Source organism: Typopeltis vanoorti, chromosome 24 (assembly GCF_054136105.1).
Source record: "Typopeltis vanoorti isolate ZY-2024b chromosome 24, IOZ_Tvanoo_1.0, whole genome shotgun sequence".
Lineage (NCBI taxonomy): Eukaryota > Metazoa > Arthropoda > Arachnida > Uropygi > Thelyphonidae > Typopeltis > Typopeltis vanoorti.
Genome location: NC_143572.1, coordinates 3,505,616 through 3,529,734, shown reverse-complemented (window position 1 = coordinate 3,529,734; position 24,119 = coordinate 3,505,616). Strand labels below are relative to the sequence as shown.

The following is a 24,119-nucleotide window of genomic DNA, read 5'->3' as shown; positions in this document are numbered from 1 at the left end:
CAGGGGTAGAACCTCTCTAGTTTTCTGCAGGTTGAGTGGATAAAGTGAGCATCCCTTGTAATTTGCTGGGTGTGGGCCGCCACAGTTTGCACACTTAGCAGGTGTGGTTCGTGGCTTGACGCAAGTGTGTGAAGGGTGGTTGTTGCCGCATTTGACACATTTGAATTCTGCTTTGCATAGCTTTTGCGAATGTCCATACTTTTGGCAGCGATGGCATTGACCAGCTGAAGCCTTTTTTCGGAGAGGCTCAATCTTGATGACCAAACTGCAAACTACTTTAAGATCGTAAATTTCTTTATGCTCTTTACTGATCTCAACCAGGACCAGAGGCATAGGGCGCTTGTCTGATCGGTACATCCGTGAAATTTTAATCGGCTCTAGGCCTTGTGATTTGAGGTCAGTAGCTATTTCTTTGGCTGGTATGGTCTCAGCCAGCCCTCTAATTACTACTTTTAAGTTCTTTTCGCTTTTAAGCTGAAATGTGTGATAAGGAGCATTGAGATCATCCAGCAATCTGGTGAGTTGGCGGTAGTCTGAAATACCTTCAGGTTGAATCCGGATTCCTTCATCTGTGCTCTTTGCTGATGTAAATTTGATGTTTACGTTCTTCATCTTGGTTGTTATTGATGACCATTTTTCTTTGGTTCTCAAGATTATAGGTGGGATCCTCTCTTTAGGTTGTGCCCTGGAGTCGGTCTCTATTCTTACGTCAGGTTGTGCTGTTAACTCCATTGGAGTTGTTTTTTCCAGGGGTTGAAGGACTATTTCAGGCTCTGTTGCTGGCGAATCCTTCTTACGTTTTTTCCTGCTGACAACCTGATAATCTAATGAGTTATCTGAGTCCACTAGGGTCTGATCATTAATCGGTGACATAATCTCTCTAATGTTATCTTGAGAAGTGCAGGGGAGAGGGTCAGGGGATTGGCAGCCCTCTGTTTCTACCTCCTCAACCTGGTGGATTGCCACCTTACCTGGCCATTTCCTTTGTAGTAGGCCTCCTACATGTCTAAAGACAGCCAAAAGCTGTTTAAAATCCAGCTCATCATATGGAGACTCCATAGTTTGGCTTGAGAGAAACTAACAGTTTCCCAGGTAATCCTGTAAACTGAGAGTCTACTAGCAAATCCCGTAGACAGCTTATCCTGTGGACTTTTGAGGGTCCACTAGCAAATCCCGTAGACACACTAAGGTGTCTACCAGCAATAAGATGTGGCGATATAAAATACAACAATGGCGATACTAGCGGCAGTAGGCCTAGCGTATCGCCCTTGTAAATTCAATAGACCTACCTCGATAAACCAGTATAGAAAATAAAGTGCCTGTGTATGGCAGCAAGTAATTAACTGATATTATTAATGAATAAGCATAAATCTCTAAAAACATATCAGCCAAATTCACAATTCACCATCAAAAATACACGACACGAAACACTAACACACGAGCCGCCATCTTGGTTCTCTGCATGAAGTAATAGAGAGCGATTCGAATTCCTGCCAAAACCTTTATACTCCAAAACAGCTCCCTCGCTCGGCGGTGTCGTCACGCATATACGGCGGCTGCCGATTGGACGCCGTGGCTACGAACTGCTTTTACATGGCTTAAAGTTTGCTCTAGCTTATACACATTTACTTGGCAATTTATACATGATTTTATATTTTAATTCACTTACAACTAATTTCTACTTAACTCATAGACTATTTTAACATTGTCTAGAGCTCACACATTTGGATATTTACATGTTCTTGGATTGTTAAATGGCATATTCTCTGTCCGGAGGCATAAACATGTCCTTATACTCTCCTTATGAGGTAACTTAGTGTTGGGTGGGAAAAAAGGATGACTCATCATTTTATTCCGACACAACAAGTGCCTTATGGGCAACTCGTAGTAAAAGTGGAGCAAGCTCCAGACCTCTTTCCTTAGTATTTTCCATAAATGTAAAGCACATCTTGCAGAGGTCAGCAACCTTTTTAATATGAAGAGCGCAATATAAAATTTGAAAATTACAGAGGGCTCATGACACAGGCATTTTTTCTCTCATTTCAGGCTTAGAAATTCAATGATTAGTTGTTTTTAAGAAAAATGAGATTTCAAATTTTAATTTGAAATCTCATTTTTCAAGGCAAGGTAAATAAATTATTTTATTTACCTTGCCTTTACAACATATTTTTGTCACATATGAATGAATATAAAATATCATAAAAAATAAAAATAAAAAATTAATACAAAAAGAATATTCATGTTAACAATTAGCATATATCTGTGAGATCAGATGCGAGGCCTTGCTTTATCAATCATAATGGCAAATGGATTTGTTTATTATGCAATAAGTGTGGCTATTTCTAAAAAAAGTAATATAGAAAGACATTTCAAAACCATTCATGCCAATTGTAATTGACATGAATGGTTTTGTGAATTAATGAATTAATTTGTGCCCTTCATATTAAAAAGGCTGCCGACCACTGGTATAAATCATCATTGTAATACCTTGGCAACACATTGACAACCTTTCCCTCTATACTGTTATCTTTCACACTTCTTAATAACCTCCTGATGTTTGACCTTACATGCTCCTTATGTCCAACAGTTGTGTGCTGATGATGCAAAATTAGGTAGAATAGCTAATCAAGGTGATGTGAAGAGCTTGCAAGACTATTTAAATAGGCTGTCAGTATTAGCAAAAGATAATGGGTATCAGTTTAATGTAGAGAAATGTAAAGTTATACATTTTGGGATAAATACATTACATGCTGTGTTCCACATTGATGGAACCATACTTCAAGAAATAGATGAAGCTAGAGATTTAGGGATGGTGGTAGACAGAGAGTTAAAGTTTAGAGGACATATTGCTAAAGTAGCCCATAAGATTACTTGGCTATTGAAGAACACATTAACAAGTAGAGATGAGGAAGTAGTTATTCCTCTTTGTAAGGCCTTGATACATCCACACCTGGATTACTGTGCTCAGGTCTGGTCTTCTGGGTTTCTTGGGGATGAGGAAGTAGTGTAGAAGATTTAGAGGGAAGTGACCAAGATAGTGAGTGGTCGGTGGAATGTTCCCTATGAGGATAGATTGAGGTATGTGGATTGCAGAAGTTGGTTGATACGTTGGTTGAGAAAACGATGTGATGTGATAGAAACATTTCAGTTGCTTAAAGGCTTTCTGTGATTCTCCACTCCACAATTTGCAATGCACAGTACTTTTGCCTGCTAATTGTGTTTATTATCTGACTAGATTTCCTAGTTTGTGGGGGAAAAATCGCTGTTATCTGTATACGAGACTGATCAACTCACTTTTAATAATAAAAAAAATGCTACATAAAGATTCCTTGTGTCTTAACAAGGATTGAACCCAGGTCTTTTCCATTTGACAGATGGGATGTGGCACCTTTTAATCATCCTAATTTTCAGAATGCATTTAGGTGATTTCAAAATGAGTGAGAATGTAGAAAATGCCTAATTGTTCTAAACCACTTCATAGGCACTAAATAAAGATGTAACTTACATTAGGATCATATATTGCATCTTGGTAGCCGTGTTTAATAGATCAGCATGCATATTTAATTATCCTCACTTTCACAAAGCATACTAATTAAATATTACAAAAAGAGTCAGTTTAACTTTTTACCTGGAGGTCCTTTACAAATACACACTTTTGGAGTTCTTCTGTTATTCCTAACCTGTGATGTGTTCTCACTTTCTTCATTTCTCAGATTATCAGAGTGCATGACAGACGATGGAATTCTAGGACACCCACCTGTTAGATAAAAACTGATTAACATAGAATAATATTATTCAACAGATATTGATATATATATATATATATATATATATATATATATACAGCAATCCCTCGATTAGTGCGCCTAATGCGCTCTTTCCCATAGGTTATTATATTCGATCAGTGCGTTTTCGATTAATGCGCCTGTTTTAAAGAATGCATTAGGCGCACTAATCGAGTGAGTGATTCCAACCTGCTAAATTTAGATGCATAACGGGAAGATCCCGAAGAATATGAAGAAAATTTAACCACTGATAGTCAGCCAAAAGAGATTTCACAGAAACAATTTGAAAATACTTTTTCATACAATCGAAGTTTTTAAGTAGCAATGCTTAGACGCTGACCCTGATGAAGAGAGAAGCAGTAAAATTTGCAGAAGAGTAGAAGAGGCAATAGGGCCATACCGTCGGTTGTATGAAAAAAGAAACAAAATGCCCGCCGAACTACGTTAGCTCAATTCTTTGTTAAGAAGTAGAATAATAAATTTATATTCTGAATATGTTTTATTGTCTTTCAGCTTCATGGTTTTCCGTTAACCCTGAGACATACCCTAACTCTAGGTTAACGGAAAACCATGAAGCTGAAAGACAATAAAACATATTCAGAATATAAATTTATTATTCTACTTCTTAACAAAGAATTGAGCTAACGTAGTTCGGCGGGCATTTTGTTTCCTTTTTTCATACAACCGACGGTATGGCCCTATTGCCTCTTCTACTCTTCTGCAAATTTTACTGCTTCTCTCTTCATCAGGGTCAGCGTCTAAGCATTGCTACTTAAAAACTTCGATTGTATGAAAAAGTATTTTCAAATTGTTTCTGTGAAATCTCTTTTGGCTGACTATCAGTGGTTAAATTTTCTTCACATTCTTCGGGATCTTCCCGTTATGCATCTAAATTTAGCAGGTTGGAATCACTCAATTCTTCAGAATGAGATTTAATTAACTCTTGGACGTTATCATTGAAGGGGAGAAAGAAATGAAGGACGTACGAATTGGTCGCCAACACACGAAATCACGTGCTTTATAGATAAAATTTCTCAACTGTTATACAAGCAAAACAGTTACCACTTTAAAAACTACAATGATCATAAAAGAGAAGTTAATTTTCCGACGTGTAATAATAAACAACTCATCCCAGGAGATGGATTGATTACGCTGTTATTTATCGGAATGGATTCTCCTTTTTGTAACATGCGCAGAAGTGTCGAAGGGTCGCGAATCTGTGGGCGTACTATACCAGACGACATAAATTTTGGCGGGAAATATTTGGAACATAGTGTATATGGAACTAGCGTAGTACGCCATTAAAAATAGCTTTGTAAAATGTTTTAAACCGGTAACTAAATTATTTCATTCTGGTGAGTGATTTTTTAAAATAGTTAGCCATAAAAATGTATAGATAGAAAATTTTTAAAATCTGTAACATTTATTTGTAAGATGTATATAGGCGCACTAGTCGAATTTGGGTATCGAAAAAAAATGACACATTAATCGAGGGATTACTGTATATATTGTATTATTTTTTTTCCTTTTGCATTTAGTTGGCTGTTCAATTAGGTTTAGTACTGAACATTTGATTTATACTGTTTGCAATGCACTAGTAATAAGTACAATTAATTTTCACAATAGCAAATGTCACCATAAAAATTCACTTACTATAACAAAAACAAAACCCCAAATTCCATTGCATCAATGCTGTGCTAAAAGACATGCACCATAACAAATTATTCTTCTGGTATACCTAGTTCACTATAATGAGCATCAACTGTAGAAATTAAATCTTAATAAATTTTAATCTTTTCTACATGACTGAACTGCAGAGTAACATAAATGCATGATGTTGAAAGTTTTTCCAATTGATTATAGTAATTTGTAATTATATTATAGTAATTATAGTAATTAATTGATTATACAGTAAATTAAGGATGCCAAGAACTTATATTCTTGGTTTAATTCTTTATCCAAGTGTAAGCAAACAAAGTTTGCACGTGAAGTTATTTCACGACCGGGTTACTTGTATATAGAGGCTAATGACTTCATATCAATTGCCTTAGTATGCCATAATGAAATGTACCTATTCTTGGGGACATGTGCACAATATAATGTGCACATGGACATGTGAACATGCACACAATACAATATAATTATTATTATTATTATTATTATTATTGTTCCGGGAAACTCCAAGGAGTCGACAGACTCATCGAGGGAGGCCCTAACATCATGTCTGGAACAACTATTCAACATCCACACAGTATCTATCATATCTTGCCTTGAACTCATTCACGGTCATAGCACCCACAACAGACTCTGGAAGCTTATTCCACTCATTCACCACTCTCCAAGTAAAAAACCTAGCTCTAACACCCTTGTCAACCACGCTCTTGCCCAGCTTTCATGCATGGCCTCTAGTCCTCCCACTACCAGTCATATTTTCAAAAATATCTTCTGGATCAATCTTATAAAAACCCTTCAGTAATTTGAATGTCTCAATCATATCACCCCTCCTTCGCCTATCGTCCAATTTCTGCAACCCACAAATCCTCAACCTATTCTCATAAGGTTCATTCCACAGACCTGCTATCATCTTGGTCACTCGTCTCTGGACCCTCTCCACTTCCTCCCCATCACGAAGAAACCCTGGTGCCCATAACTGGGCACAGAAGTCCAGATGGGGTCTTATCAAGGCTCGATACAGAGGAACAACAACTTGCTTCTCTCTGCATGTTAAAGTATTTTTCATAAGCCAAGTGATTTGGTGAGCTGTTTTAGTTACTTTTGCAATGTGCCCCCTAAACTTCAACTCCCTATCCACCAGCACTCCCAAATCCCTGGCCTCATCAATCTCCTGGAGTACGGTTCCACCTATGCGATATACTGCTGCTATTCTTTTCACCTCAAAGTGCATAACCTTACACTTTGCCACATTAAACTGACATCCATTTTTCCTAGCCCAGTCCTCCAAACTATCCAAATCATCCTGTAAAATTTTGACATCCTGTGCACTCACAATTGCTATACCCAACTTTGCATCATCAGCAAACAAGTGAACACTTCCTCTCAAATCCTTTCCAATATCATTGATGAACAAATTGAAAAGCAGTGGTCCAAGAACAGAGCCCTGCAGCACTCCACTAGTCACAAGACGTCTTTTTGACTCCACTCCTGAATAAACCACTCTCTGGTATCTCTCCTTCAACCACCCTCCTATCCATCTTACCAACCCTATATCTATCCCCATCTGCTCCAGTTTACTGATTAGGGTTCCATGTGGTATCCTGTCAAAGGCCTTGGCAAGGTCCAGTAGTATCACTATAAACCCATTACCCCTATCCAGTTCAGCTGTCACTGTTTTATAAAACGTGAGCAAGTTACTGAGGCATGATCTACCCTTCACAAAACCATGTTGTCCCCCATACAATATCCCATTTTCATCTATCCAATCCTGTATTCTTTTCTTGACTAATTTCTCTAAGACCTTGACAATGATTCCTGATATGCTAATCGTTCGGTAATTTACAACAGTGGTCTTGGAACCACCTTTATGCTGTGGAACTATTTTCCCCTCCTTCCACCCGCTCAGGACTAACCCAGACCCGAGACTCAAATTAAACAAAATGGTCAAGGGTACTGACAATTCATTAGCTGCTTCTCGTACTACACGAGCTGGTATACCATCCAACCCCACAGATGTATTGACATTGAGGTTATGCAATAGACTACTCACCTCCACTTCATTCACCACAATTCCCGTATAATCTACTGGTTTATTCGTTTCTGCAATGTCACCACCTGGATGATATATTCTTGCAAAGTGCTCACTCAGTAACTCAGCTATCTCAACTGATTCAGTTACCTCCCTACCATCGGCATTCTTTAAAATCATTCTGCCATGTACATTTTTCCTTTTACTTGCTACATATCTAAAAAACTGTTTAGGATTCTTTTTAGCCTGTATGGCCAATGTTCTTTCGTAATCCTTTTTTGCTTTTCTTACCACACTCGTCACCCTTCTGGCCTGCGCTTTATACCGTTCATGTGCCTGCCGGTCACCTTTCTCCTTAAATTCCCTCCATAGTTGTTTCTTTTTTTGCAGCTCAAGCTTAATGGTGTTATTCATCCATTTAACCCCTACTTGATTTATTATTCGGACTCTAGGTATACAATCAGCCATTGCTTCATGCAAGCACTTCTTAACCACCTCCCATGCACTATCAACTTCTAGTCCTTGCAGTTGTACATGCCATGGCACTGAGCCAATCAAACTCCTAAGCTTGTCATACTTTCCAGCCCGATAATTCCACATGTACCCTGTCTTAATTGAAAATTCTACACCTTTATCCACCTCCCAAGTCAAGACCCTATGATCACTCTCACCGATTGGTGGCAATGTGGTCATATTTGTTACAGCCAAATCCTCAGATGTAATTACTAGGTCAAGCACTCTCTGACCCCTAGTATTTTCCATTACATGCTGTCGCAGATAGTTATCCCTTAATAACCGCATAAAATCCAATTCCTTCCTCCCGTGTGTCCTCTGCTCACTCCAATCAATGCGACCATAGTTGAAATCTCCCATAATAATCACCCTCCTTCCACTCATTTCTTCTATTTGCTTGTGCATACTGTCTCCACCATCTTTTCCATCACCTGGTCTATAGCAGCACCCAATTGTATATTTAGTTCTGCTAGCCACAATCTCACACCAAATGGCCTCAAATGTGTTCTTTTCTCTATCCTGCAATTCAACTTCTATTCTCCTTGGCTGTAGCTCATCAGCTATCATTAACAATACTCCTCCCCCCATTTTATTCTCTCTGTCATTCCTGAACACACTATACCCATCACATTCAATCCCACTAGCTACAGGGTGTTCGGGATAAATTTGACAGTTTCGTAAGGAAAAAGAAAATCTTCTTTGTATCTATTAAATTTAATGAATTGACAAAAAAACATTACAGGCAGAGTTAATTACAATACTATCAACAAGATTTACTCAAAATAACCACCATTAGCATCAATCACAGCTTCAATTCTGCTTCGGAACCTCGAACAAGCTGATGCTACAGTCTCCCTGGGAAGGGCCGCAAAAACTGTTTTAATTTTATCCATTAACTGGGCTTTTGTATTACTGGAAGTGCGATTGGTGTCTTTTTCAACTGCGCCCCATACAAAATAATCCATGGGGTTAAGGTCTGGGGAGTTTGGAGGCCAAACATTTGGACTGGTGAAGTCGTAGAAATTTTCAGACAACCATTTTTGACTTTTCCCAGAGGTGTGGCAAGGGGCCGAATCCTGCTGCCATACATACGGCCTACCATTGGCTACCCTTGTTATCCAGGGCTTGACTACAGTTAGCAACTCCACGAACAAAGCCCGAATTCCAATGCCAGGGTTCTTCAACACCTGTTCCTGCAGATTTGCGAGGAATTCTGCTGTACGAACGCAATCAGATCGTCTGCTAGGGATCTTTCTTCTTGCTACATCCTCGTAGTCACCATTGCAAGTCTCTAGTTCATGCCTGATTGTTTTTACTGTATTCAGGGAGCATTGGGCAGCAGTCGTAATATCCTTATTTTGATGGCGGGCACGAATCATCATGATACAAGTTATTCTCTTCCATGATTCAGGTGGGTTCCAGCTATCCATCCTTTCTGACATCTTGTATATGAATGAAGAAGGGTCCAAACTTTTAAATGAAGAGAAGTGTGTGTTAATACATGTAACTTACGGAAAAATATAATTAATTATAAATATGTCAAATTTATCCCGAACACCCTGTATATCATCTACAGTCAGCCATGTTTCACTAATACCAATAACCTGTGGTCTGGAAGTGCCAACCATGGCCCAAAACTCTTCCTTCTTGTTCCTAATACTCCTAGTATTAGTGTACATGAATTTAAGACCCCCATTAGCCCCAACCCTACCTTGATGCCTTATATTAACTATCCCACTCTGGTTTGTTGTCCTTATTTGCTCTAGCATATTATATTCATTCTTACATTCAACTGCCTCCCTAAGGACTGTATATCTACTCCCCCCCCCTTAACGAATCTAGTTTCCCTGAATTTGCACATCCACTACATTCAGCAACACTTTCTCAAGTCTTCTTACACCATAACCATTCAAATGCAAGCCATCCATCTTATATAGATCCTTTCGCCCATCAAACTCACTCCACATGTCCACAAATTCCACACCACTCGTCATACATAACCCACGCATAAAGTCATTCGCAATTATGGCCCTCCTTTTAAACATTTCACTGTCATACCATGGCAAAAGACTAATCATTCTAACTCTCGCTCTTTTCTTTTGCTACCTCAAACAATTCATTCAGGTCTTCTATCATTTCCATTTTATCTCCTTTCAAATCATTCGTACCTGCCACAACAATCATTTCTTTCACCCTTTCCTTTTGCTCTCTAATAGACTCAGTTACATCCTTTATGGTCGCACCAGGTTGGTACGATTTTGTCAAATCCTCTACTAACACACCTCGTACTAACGAGTCTCCATACAATGGAGACTCGTTAGTACGAGGTGTGTTAGTAGACCCTTCCCTGTGTGTTAGTGGCCCTTCCCATAATGCTATGCATTATGGGAAGGGCCACTACCTAGACCAGTTTCAATCTTTATTGAAGTCTCATCAGTGGGAGCTAGACCCAGAAGTGATACCAAGGTTGAAGTAATGCAGAAGGCATCCTTAATTTATAGTATAGTCAAGTGGAAATACTTTCAACCTCTATCTCTAATCCAGAGTATTTTAATAATAAGGTGTGACACGTTTTGACTACTTGTATATAGAAATATGATTTCTGCATTACTGTGCACAAACTTTGTGTGCTTACACTTGGATAAAGGATTAAACCAAGAATATAATTTCTTAGCATCCTTAATTTATAAATGCAAGAAAGAAATAGTGCAGGTACACGGTCCCAAATCTGAAAGTCCAGTGTTGAAAAACTAAAGTTGCTTAAGAATGGTATAACGTCTCACCAAGCACAGGTGTTTATTTCTTGAACCTCTGTATTTCAGTCGGTTTTGACGATGCTATTTGATAAGATGGTGCCATATCTGCTCAAATGAGCATCACAACCATTGTATCATCACACACTAACTATTTTTGTAGACAATTTTCATTAAGAAAGGATGGTAACGTTGAACAACATTTGCATTATGGTTTCTGTAATTGATATTTTCAAAGTTACATTTTGTTAGCTGCAGTTTCTGAAAAAGAAATTGTTCATGTTGCTCATTTTAATATTACAATCAAGTTAGTAAGAGACCATCTTACTAACTTGACCCTTAAATGGTTTAAGGCAAGATAATTGGGATCCCTTCACATAGCTAAGGAATGCTGAGAACTAACCAGAGCTTCAGAATCAATGCTCAATCTTCACCTGTCTATGGTCCAGCCTATTAATAGATATCCATTTGGATATTGGATAAATGAGGACGATTTGGCAGTTTGGGACTTCTCCAATCAAATAATACTTTGTATTGGCTTAAACCATATGCACAATTCGATGGTATAACATAAGCATAAACAACATAGTAGAGGAATTAGAGAAATATCTGTTAAATAAAATAAATACACTAATGCCTTTTATTCCCCAAAGGGGCATTTAGTCCTAACTCTTGTATAGAATGTTATCTTTCAAAAAATATCTGGAGAATATCTCTTTAAAGATCAGAACCCGTAATAACATCATACAAAAACTGTGCCTTTCTACATGGCAATTAGTCTTGGACTCCCTGGAGGTGTCAAATAATAATAATAATAATAATAATAATAGTAATAATAATTCTTCTGCTGTTACACTATGATGCTCCACGTTGGGCCAAGTCTACTCTGCAGCAGAATATTGTTCACCAGTATGGCTAAACAGTCCTCATTTCAAGAAAATTGACACATAAATAAATAAATGCAGCAATGAGGACAATAACAGGCTGTGTCAAATCCACTTCCCTCTTACTGGCTTCCAACTTTGAGCAACACTGCACCACCAAACCTGCACAGACAAGATGCTCTCATAAAAGAGTACAAAAAAATATATAGCAATCCCCTGTTACCAATACATGAACACCTCCTACATATGAGTATAAATCACCTTAAATCCCAACAGCTTCCACTAATGCTGGCTAAAGAACTAGTAAATAGCAATTTCAAGGTTAATTCAAAATGGCTAGAAACGTGGAAAGAAAAATTGCCACCAGACTTAAACAAGTATATCCTTCCCAACTAAAATCCGAAAGGGATTGAACTTCCACATTATCTATGGCAAAGCTTATATAGGATATGCACAGGACATGGTGTCTGCACAGACAGCTTGCACAAGTGGGAAAGATTACCTACATTCCAATGTGACCGTGAGACAATAAACCAAAACATCCGGCACATTGTGGAGGACTGCAGCATAAGAGCTTACCCTGGTGACCTGAGAGACTTTTTTGAGGCAGATCCTTCTTTATTAACTGCTATTTGTATATGTACACTACTGTCTCATTTTTATTATCTGCACAAATATGCGTTTATATATTTTGATGTCATGTGTCTTTTTTTTTATTTCTTTATTATGCCATATGCTAAATAAATAAATAGTCCTAACTAACTTTTGGAAACTGGGGTGGATGGGTAGAATGGCCACACTCCACCATTTACCAGTCACAGGTAGCTAGCCCAAGACTATCAATGATTTTTAAACATCTGAGGAAGAGAGTGCAGCAGACAACTGCCACATCTCATGATCTTTAACACTAAAACTGAAATATCATCATCATCCATTTTTGGATATGTAACCTCAAGGGATGTACAGGATAGCAAGACATAACTACACAATTAAGTTTACATTATTACTAATTCTCTGAACAATTCCTCCAAATAAGTTTATCACTTGCCTTTGTTTTCTTCCTATCATGGATTTTAGGCCAAGTGGCTTGTTCTGGTCTCATGCCATCGCTTTTTTCATCTTCCAATTCTTATTTTTCCATTTATTTTATATCCATATAATATTTCAGCCAAAAGGCTGCGTGTTCGAACCCACTGTGGGCATGGATGTTTGTGATTGTCTGTGAAAATCTAGTGGTGGTGGTGGTGGCATTGGTGTAGATGATGATGGTAGGTTGCAATTGGTGGTGTTATATCTTTGCCTTTATGTTATATCTTCATCTTTGTGCTTATATCTTACTCTTTTATCTTATACTTTATCTTTTGTTATTAATTTAGTATTACTTAATATCGTAATTTACTTATTATCAGTTAACTCGTTTGCCAACAAATTTGTATTATTCAATGACTGCGCCAGCCAGCAACTAATTCTGATACACTATCCAAGATTACTTTGAAAGAAAATACAGGGATCATGAAGTATGCAGTCATGGTCCCGTTTCTTAGGTTACTAATGGATTCCCCTTTTATACACGGTTTATACTTTTCCAAGCGGTAATTCAATCCACAGAAAACATGACAAACTCATTTGATTTACACATAAAGAAATATGTTTATTTTAGCACAAAACATAAAGATACAGTTAGTCAAACCTTTAATTAAAATAGAGTCTGGGTTCCCTCCTTTTCTTAATTTAACACATCCAAAATTTCTACACTGTAATCCTTTATATTAACACAAATCCTTCACTTCTATATATAACTATCCTCAGACTCTGACAACATATACTAAATTACCTATTTCTATCACACTTGCAAATTACACATATATACAAGTCAATTCTATAACTCTGACATAGATTTCTTGAAGCAATGCTCTTTCTTATATTTTAGACTTAATCATCCCCCAAAATTTTAGTTAGCATTCAATTAGGTTTTAACAGTATAACATTATTATCCTTTAGATACAAACAGTTTGTATCCTCGGTCTCCTACTTGGCTCAAGCCTAAGATGCTTTTTCTTCGATATAGACAAAATGTCCAAATTGCAGACAGTTCTTGTAACACTTCACAGAAATGGGCTGTGTTTCTTAAAGATCAGTTCTCCTTATCCACGGTTACTCCGATATTAATATGAAAAGATTTCTGCTTACCGTTCTTGCTTTATCTGGATATTCGGATCTCCTTACTGTACTTTCTTTAATTTAACACCATTCCTTTGTTCCACACGAAACGAAACACACTTACACTGAATTATACACTGACGTAGATTCATCAGTGGCCCTTTCTTCTTAGGAATCTGGATGCATTATAGCTGCAGCTTTGATCCACGTAGCACACATAGCAAGGGAAGACTCTTGCTACGCATGGTGGCAAGCTATTCACAACTATGCAGCCTTCTGCACAGGAAACCAGGTACCGACGAAACGAGAAGAAAAGAGAGCGATTCAAATCCCGGCCGAAATCTATATACTACAAAACAGCGCCCTCACTTGGTGGTGTCATCATACGTATGGCAGCTGCCGATTGGATGCCGTAGCCACGAACTGCCTTTGACATGGCCTAAAACTATTATTAGCTTGTACACATCCTTTTAGAATTTATACATGATTTTCTACCTTAATAAATTTACAATCATTCTCTATTTAGTTTATGGGCTACTTTAACATTGATTGGAATTTACAAATCTTAATATATATATGTTCTTGGGTCATTAATGGGCACAATTTCTATTTGGAGGCATAAATATGTCCTTATCCACTCCTTCTGAGGTAACCTTATGTTGGGTCGGAAAAAGGGGATGACTCATCACATTTTCCCGACACAATCGAGGTGCGCCCTCCCTCGATGAGTCTTTGGACTCCCTCGAGGTTTCATGTAATAATAATAATAATAATATTTTTGGCAGTCTGCTATTCTCTATTTGATTTAGGTGTTCTAACCATTTTTATATGATTGATGCAGGAGAAATGTTTCAGCTGTGTGATAGTGATGGAAGAACAAGAGGTCATCCCTAGAAATTAAAGAAGAGTGTGGTTAACAAGGGTGTGAGAACAAGGTTTTTTGCCTGGAGGTTGGTGAATGAGTGGAATTCATTGCCTGACTTAGTTGTGAGTTCTTCGTCTGTAAATGAATTCAAGAAGAGATATGACAGATATTGTTTTACTAGTTTGGGTCTCCCGCGATGAGTCTACTGACTCCATGGAGATACCTGTAATAATAATAATAATTTGTGTTTCTATTTACTTATACAGTGTTAATTATTATTACTATTATTATTAACATCTGATCTCCATGAAATTAGAGACTCATTGTGGGAGGCACACACTATTGCACACAATACTCATCCAACTGTGCCTTAAACTGATTCAATGTGTCTACATTCACAACACACTCAGGCAATGCATTCCACTCAGCAACTGCTCTCCAAGCAAAGAACCAAGCAAAAAAGCAAAGAACTCCTCACTCCTTTGCTCACACCATCCTTATACAGTTTCCAATGATGGCTCCTCTGATTCTATGAGAAATCTCTTCCATGTCAACCTGATAACAACCCCTGACTAGCTTATATGTCTCAATCATATCTCCCCCTCCCAACTTCCTCCTATTCATGAGGCACTGCATACATTCTCTCAATCTGTCCTTGTACTCCACATTCCAAAGTCCATTGACCACTTTCTGAATCTTCTCTGCTCCCCTTCCAACATATCGTTTGCACCACTGCTATTATTTAATGTGACGTGTTCACAACTCGTACAATGGCCCCTGTATTTCAGGTCCTTGTCCACCATCACCACTCCCAGATCTCTCATCTCCTCTACTTTCTTTAAAGTTCCCCCACCAAGTGTATATTTTGCATCATGTCATTGCTTACCAAATTTCAAAAGCTTGCACTTTGGAACATTGAACTGATAATTACATTCATGCAATCCATTCAAATCCTCTTGTAAGGTCATAACATCTGACTTTTCATTGCTCTCCCCAATTTTGCATTATCTGCAAATAGTTGCATATCACTAATGAAATCCATCCCAATATCATTAACATACAAATTGAACAACAATGGTCCCAAAAACTGACCCCTGTGGTACACTAGTGACCTTCCTCTTTTAAGATACTGCACTCCCATATACAACTTTCTGATACCTATCTGATAGCCAGATAGGTATCAGAAAGTTATTGATCCAACTCAGAAGTCTGTTATCAAATCCCATCTGTTTCGATTTATTTAACAGCTTGTCATGTGGCAGTTTATCAAACGCTTTTTCAAAATCCAAGTACACCACTGTACATGCATCTCCCCTGTCCAAGGTATTTGTCAGTTTGTTATAGTACATAAGTTAGTAAAACACGATCTCTCTTTAACAAACCAATGCTGATAACCACAAAGAATACTGCTGTTATAAACTCATTTTTGTATTCTACTTCTCACCAATCTCATTAATTGGTTTTATATTCAGAGAGTGTAAAATTTCTTCATTTGTTTCATGGTCTGACTTGGTATATCCTGCTGTTTTTCTGGTAAATTTCATTTCTCCTGCTTGAATCTGTTTTTCATTCTTCCTTTTTATGGTCCATATTTCATTTTTATATAATAAAGTTGGTTTACACTTTACATTATATATTCTGATAGAACATTATATATTCTGATTCTGGTGTGTTTCTGTATATCTTCTGAAGTAGCTAATATAATTTGATCATCTGCAAATAATAGTGTATCTATATTTATTTGTTGGTTTATTTGTATACCAAATGGGTTATGCTGCTTCCAGATTGTTATAATTATATATATATATATATATATATATATATATATTAAAAAGTAGAGATGATAGGGAGTACATCCTTGCTGTATTCCTCTTGATATGTATTTCCATTCTGATATTTGTTCTAATTTGACAGATGTTCAACAGCATTGAGATCAGCGCTCTTTGGAGGACAGTTAAGTGACATTCATGTCCACAAATCACACAGTTAAAGCAGCAGTCTTATAACATGGTGCATTGTTTTGCTGAAGAAGACAATAGTGTCAGTTCTGTAGAAACGCCACAAAATAGGAAGTATTGCATTATCCAGAATGTTCAGATACCTCTCGGAGTTCAATGTTCATGGCACCACAAACAGAAGTCTGAGGCCAAACCAGGAAAATCAGGACCATACCATCACACCACCAACTCCGAATTTCATAGGTAGGGTTACACACTCTAGTAAGAGATTTCACTAGACATTCACGACACCTATACATCTGTTTGGTAGAGGGCATAGTGTGATTCATTGTTTCATAACACAGCTTTCCAAGCTTCTATGTCCCACTGTAAACGCTCTTTGCATCACTGAAGATGATGCTGCATATTGGTTCAGGTAATGTGGGGCTGCATATTGCAGTCCTACCATGGAAACCCATGTTTTGAGCCTTGGTTCTGAATGTTTTTGTGCCAATTCATGTTCCAGTTGATGCCCAGAACTTCACATTCTATATGTCAGCTGATGAATGGTGGTTTTTATATATTATCCTTCATAGTACCCAATGGTCATGTTTGATGAGTGTGGTGGATTGTCCACTGCGAGTACCATGTGCAGTTGACTTCCTCAGCTTCCATCTCAATATGGTATCATTGACTATTGACCTAGGTTGGTCCAATTTGTCAACATACTGCCAAACAGGTAGGCCTGCAGCATGGCATTCTATCAAAATGCCTCTTTTCAAATCAGTTCCCTTCTCCCAGCCATTTCACCTAGACACAGTTGTACTGACTTGGGAGCATCATATTCCTCCAATTTATACTGGTTACAAACACATGAATCATTACATGGCATGATGCACCTTACTCATGGTGGTGTGTGTGGACTTCTTTCCAGGCAGTGGATATCCTTTCTTCACAGAAGTATTCATATGGCTAGCCACAACCCAGGTGATAACTTCATGATCACTCTGAACAATTGGAGATAAGTGCAAAACCCCACTCACAATCAATCACATCATCTAATGAAATGATCAGAACTAAAATCTTGATTCTCATGTGCTCTCCTTTACTATTATTATTATCCCAAGACCCCCCCATGGAGTCAAAGACTCATCTAGGAGGAGGTCCTTTTTTTCATACACACACAGCTCATCATACCGTGCCTTAAACACACTCAAATTCTCTGCAGACACCACAATCTCAGGCAAGGCATTCCAATCATTCACAACTCTGCATGCAAAAAACCTGCTTATCACTCCCCTGCTCACACCTTCCTTATACAGCTTCCAGGGATGTCATCTGGTTCTCCCCTGATCTCTCACCATTTGCTGTAAAACCTCTCCAACATTGATCCTATAACAACCCCTTACTAACTTGTAGGTCTCTATCATATCACCCCCTCTTCCTCCCATTCACTAGACTCTGTAATTTGCATCTTTTCAACCTTTTCTCATATTCGACATTCCAGAGATCAGAAACTACTTTAGTAAGTCATCTCTGACCCTTTCCAACATCTCTTCGTCCTTTTGAAAACCAGGTCACCAAATCTGTGCACAGAAGTCCATATGTGGCCTAATCAAAGCCTTATACAATGGAACAAGAATCTCCTTACTTCTACAAGTTAGTGTCCTCTGCATCATTCCCAGAATTCTAAGTGTTGTCCTTACAATTTTGGCAATGTGTCCTTCAATTTCAGATCCTTACCCACTATCACCCCAGGATGTCGTATTTCCTCCACCTCCAACATTATATTCCCACCAAGCATAAATTCTACATCCCATCTTTTCCATCTTTGTTTCCCAAATTTTAAAACCTTACATTTTGCAACATTGAACTCACATCCTCATTTCTGTGCCCATTCACTCAATTTATTCAAGTCTTCTTGTAAGGCCACAACGTCTTCTCTGTATCTTCTCTACTCTTTATAGTTCATCCCAACTTTACATAATTTAGGGCACACCACTAGTGACTTTCCTCTTCCTGGGTATTGCTCCCCCATATATAACTTGCTGATACCTATCAGATAGACAGTCTCTGATCCATTGCACTAATTTAATATCCAATCCCATCTGCTCTAGTTTGACTATCAACTTATTATGCAGTAATCTATCAAAAGCCTTTGCGAAATCTAAGTATACTACTGTGTATCCCTCTCCTCTGTCCAAGGAAGCTGTAATAAGTAAGTAGCTTATTGTAATAAGTAAGTAGATTACTAAAACATGATCTCCCTTTAGCAAATCAATGCTGTCCATCAAAAATAATACCATTGTTGTCAACCCACTTGTGGATCCTAGTTCTCACAGCTTTCACCCAGAGGTTTGATTCCCGACATGGGAATGCTTTTGCCAGCAAAGGTTTGTCAATTGGTAGAGCCTCTGCTACTAATGGCTCACAAAAAAAAAGTTAAGCAAGTTTGAGTGTGGTTAGTAGTTGGAAGAGGATCAATCTTTCGATGCTGTTGGCACACTCTCCCTTGATGAGTCTTTGGACTCCCTGGAGGTGTCTAATAATAATAATAATAATAAAAAAACTTAACTGCAACACCTGACACACAGATAGGCCTATAATTTGATGCCTGAGTTCTATCACATCCCTTATGAAGCGGCACAATCTTGCCCTCCTTCCACTGCTTTGGAACTCAACCCAGTGCAAGATTCATATTAAAAAAATTTGTCAAGGAAGATATCAACTCCCTGGCAAATTCCTTCAGAATATGTGGTGATATATTATCAAGCCCCACAGCCTTATTAACATCAAGTTTGCACAATTCCCCATACACCTCTTGTTCACTTACACTCAGTTTACATACAGTTTGCAGAGTTTAAATAAAACATGAAGCTGTTGAGAGGTATTTACTGAACTGACACAGATAAAACTTTTGATCTGGTGGAATGAGGAGAAAGACCAAGAACAAGGGGAAACCCCTGATGTTGCAAAAGGAAATGGTGAGTAAGAGGGTGAAAAGTTTATTTTTTTTTTGCACAAAGAGTAGGTTAGCCATGGACTACAGACCCCTGAGAGAACAGTTAGTGTAGACAGTGAACAAATTTAAGGAATGGTATGACAGACTTTGTGTTGTCTAAGACAGACCTCCCATGATGAGTAATGTGACCACATGATAGTCCTGAATAATAATAATAATAATAATTATTATTATTATTATAACGGTGTCTTCATGGAGTCAAAAGACTCATCGCTGGATACCTACATTGACACACTAACCATTATTCACACAATACCTATCATACTTCTCTTCAAATTCATTCACAGACAAATCATTCACAACCACCTACCACCTCTGGCAATGCATTCCACCCATTCACAACCCTACAAGCAACAAAATCTAGTCCCTAACACTTTTGTTAACCACACAATCCAGGGATGACCCCTCGTTCTCTCCCTTCCTGCACTGGTCTTAAACAAGTCATCAATATAAATCCTATAAAATCCCTTTAATAATTTATATGCCTCTATCATATCTCCTCTCCTACATCTATCAGCTAGTTTTTGGAGCCCATAGATCTTCAATTTATCCTCATAGGGAACATCCCACAGACCTACAACAATCTTTGTAACTCACCTTTGAATCCTCTCCACCATTTCTTTATCACTAAAAATATGCAGGTGACAAGATCATGCGCACAAGACTCCAAATGCAATCTTATTAATGCCTTATAAAGTGGGACAATCATTTCCTTATCAGTGTGTTCAGTGCTTGTCAGTGTGTTCTTCAACAACCATGTAATTTGATATGATGTTTTGGTAACCTTTGCAATATGCCTTTTAAACTTAAGTTCTCTGTCCACAATAACTCCCAAGTCCTTTGCCTCATCAACTTCTTGCAGTTCTGATCCAAATGTAACTCGTAAGTACTTATAATATTCTAAATTTTTGGTGATCAGAATGGGATACGTCAATGAAAATCAGCACAAATTAATTTAATAATGGTTTAATTGAAAAAAAATCAGCACAAATTAATTTAATAATGGTTTAATCAGTGCATAATTAATTATTAATTAATAATTAATTATCAATCATAAATTATTAATTAACAATAAAGAAGCTAATTTACCAATTAATTATTAATTAATACATTACAAAATAACCAAGGTGTTCTGTAAACATTTCAGAACCCTGCTGTAGTAGACTGTTACTATTACAAACTGCATATCGAACAGAAACTCATGTTTTAATGCTTAAAACAGAAAAGTTGACTGTTTCAAGAAGTGAGTGATTGTAACTTAAAATACCAATGTAGATTGCCGTTAATGTTGTGAAAAGCATTCAATTGCTGTCATTTTTGTAAAAGGTATTCAGAAGCATTTGTCCTATGTAAAACATTATGGCATCAAGAGCCTCCAAGTTTTTGCTATGATTCATTCTGTCTGCTTTCTTGTGCCACAATATACCTCCCTCCCTCTCTCTCTTATAGTCACCATAATTTAAAAGGTGTCAACTTTTTATGTTTATCTACTCGTACTCCATATCAGTTGAAAGTGATGAGAAGATGATATCAGTTTCAAAAGTGGCACATGATCACTATTTTCTTGTTCTTTCTTTAGTAGCTGAATCTTCTCTATTTTTGCCTTATTATTGCCAAAAGTGTCTATTGTAACAATATTTCATTCTCTTCCTCAGCTTTCATAATTCAATAAATATATTTTTTGAGTAGTTCGTTTTTTCAAATTGTTTAAAATTCCATCCATATTTTCATTAATCATATTATTAAGTGACTGCAGAAGTATACAACCAGCATTTTGTTTTAGTCCTGTAATGAGACTGTGATTTACAGACCAACATAATGAGGACCTTCATTTGGTGCCCAAGTCACCAAACAGAGATCCTCACTCTTCAGTTTTTTCCAAGCATTTTTAAGCTATTTTAGACAGTATTTTTACCCTTTGCATATTGTATATATAACTTGTTTCTCTTCCCTGCTTTAAAAAATCATCTGTTACTTACAGCATTATGTAGTTTACTTACGTATCATATAATGAGGTATTACTTCATTAATATCCTTCTCAAGAATCTCAATATCACTCCATATCTTCTGCATGGTGGTATCATACACTAAAAGAAAGGAAAAAAATAATTCAAGTATAGTTAACTTCTGAAATTATTCACTGAATATTGATAAAACTGTGCATATAGTATTTATATTTTCTATTTGTTATAAAATTTATATTTATATTTGCAGATCGAGATTTAGAGAGAGAGAGAGGGGGAATTGGCAAATATTAGAGAGTGGAATGTAATGTTTGGAATGATCTTTCCTGTTTCTTTCTCTCTTGATTGTTGATCTGCTACTGGTTCAGAGACAGGTTATAAATATAATATTAAGAATGTATGTAAAATTATAGGTAAGAGGAAATGGGAAAATATGTCAGAGGAATTTATATATACATATATATATATATATATAGAGAGAGAGAGAGAGAGAGAGAGAGCATAGCTAAGTGGAGAGAGAGGGAGCATTCCTGGAAGTTGAGAAACAGTGTGGCAAGAATGACAAAGATTTCTCATGGTATAAAGAAAAGTGTGACAGACAGGTTACAAATATAATATCTACCTTCTTCTATTTTGGAGCTCATTTTATGTATATATATATATATATTATATATATATATATAATATATATATAAATGGAGCTCCAAAATAGAAGGTAGAATGCATTACTGGAGGGGGAGGGGAAGAAGAGCAATAAAAGGCAAGGTATGATAGATAATGAGAATGTCGAATAGTTGTGTGGACATGATGTTTAGGGTCTCCCTGGAGTCGCCCATAATAATAATAATAAAACTCAATATATTTAAAAAAAGATATTAGAGACATAGGAAGATTTAGACTGGATCCCAAAGCCTACCAGTACATCATGGTACCTCCATGGAGATCCAGTAATAATAATAATAATGAACACAGTATGATTTGAAATTTTAAATATTATTATTAACATATCTTTATGAAGTCAGATTTATGAGTGACTTTTTTTCTGTGACTCCTGCCCATGAAAGTTTTTTTTTTTTTTTTTTTTGTAAACCCATAACACTTACTAGTACTATGTGTGGGCTAAGTTAATTTTTTTGTTGTTGTTGTTTCAGTTTTTAATAGTTTTACATACTATTTTGCATTTTTATTTCTTCTTATTTATTATTATTATTTTTAACCTGGTTGGCTGAGTGGTTAGCGTATACACTCTCCAGCCAAAAGGTTGTGGGCTTGAATCCTGTCATGGGCATGGATGTTTGCGATTGTCCGTAAAAAGACTAGTGGTGGTGGTGGTGGGTAGTAGATGGCATTGATGTAGATGATGATGATGATGATGGTAGTTATGGTTCGCTGTAGTTGGCAGATTGAGTGGTTGAAATGGAGAGTTGTAGAGTGGGTGCCCTCCCTCGATGAGTCTTTGGACTCCTTGGAGGTGTCACATAATAATAAAATATAGTTTAGAAACCTTAATCTAAGAGACCAAACATGGAATGTTTTCAAGCCACTTCAGGCCTCCATAGGTGGGATGGTAGTCTCAAAATACACAATGAACTTCATCTCATACTTAAGCACAATCACAAACATCCATTCTCACAGTGAGATTCAAACCTACAGTCTGTTGGTTGGAAAGCAGATATGCTAACCATTTGACCAGCCATGCCATCAAACTAGGACTCTAACATTTGCTATATTTCTCACACTATTCCTTAAATTAATTTATAGTCTGTGCATTCAGAACCCCTCCCACACACACCTCTGATGCAGCATTCTGTGTACATATAGGCACATTTGACTATTAAGTGCACATCATAGTGAGAGTGGAAGTTGGAAGTAGTAGCAAAATGTATGTATGAGGATGATCAGCATAGAAATGGAATAGATCAGGATGTGAGTGGGATAGTGGAGAATGAGTGGATATATACGGTAAGCGGTGATAAAGGTGATTAGGTAAGAGCAGGTGTAGTGAGAATCATAACCAACAAATGGCTTGGGTAGGACTGGTCATAAACCTAAAAGTGAATTGCTGTGTTTATTTACAAATACCAGGAGTATAAGAAATAAGAGGAATAAAATGGTTTCACTGACTGAATTTACTCACCCTAAAATCAATGGAATGAGCGAAACATGGTTCAATGAAGATGATATCATAATGGGAATAGAAATGGAAGGGTTGAAATAATTCCTCCTTGCTGATGATAACAGGGGAATTATGTCCATTTGATAGACATGAAAGAGAAAAATAGTGGGAATAGTTTTGAGGTAGTGTGGTGTCAGGTGGAGGTTGACAGGAAGAGATATTTAGTTGGATATTGCTAGAGGCCAGGGAATGTGAATGTAGTGAAGAAGAAATGTATAAGCAACTTGGGTCAGTGAACAAGAGAAGGGTGATTATTACAGATGATTTTAATTATGGCGGTATAGACTGAATAAAGAGACAACACTTGGGAATATGGAAAATGAATTTCTTGAGAGATAACTATCTCTCAAGAAATAG

General features: G+C 37.2%; 1 protein-coding gene across 1 annotated transcript in view; it reads right to left on the bottom strand.

Moving 5' to 3' along the window:
• Positions 1 to 24,119, bottom strand: part of LOC150092892 (uncharacterized) — a 63,719-nt gene that overhangs the window by 24,181 nt on the left and 15,419 nt on the right. Inside the window, exons 2-3 of the mRNA XM_090413829.1 lie at positions 21,623 to 21,709; positions 3,629 to 3,757 (exon numbers count right to left, since the gene is read on the bottom strand). Coding sequence (XP_090269955.1) covers positions 3,629 to 3,757; positions 21,623 to 21,709 — 216 coding nt within the window. The remainder of the gene's footprint in view (positions 1 to 3,628; positions 3,758 to 21,622; positions 21,710 to 24,119) is intronic.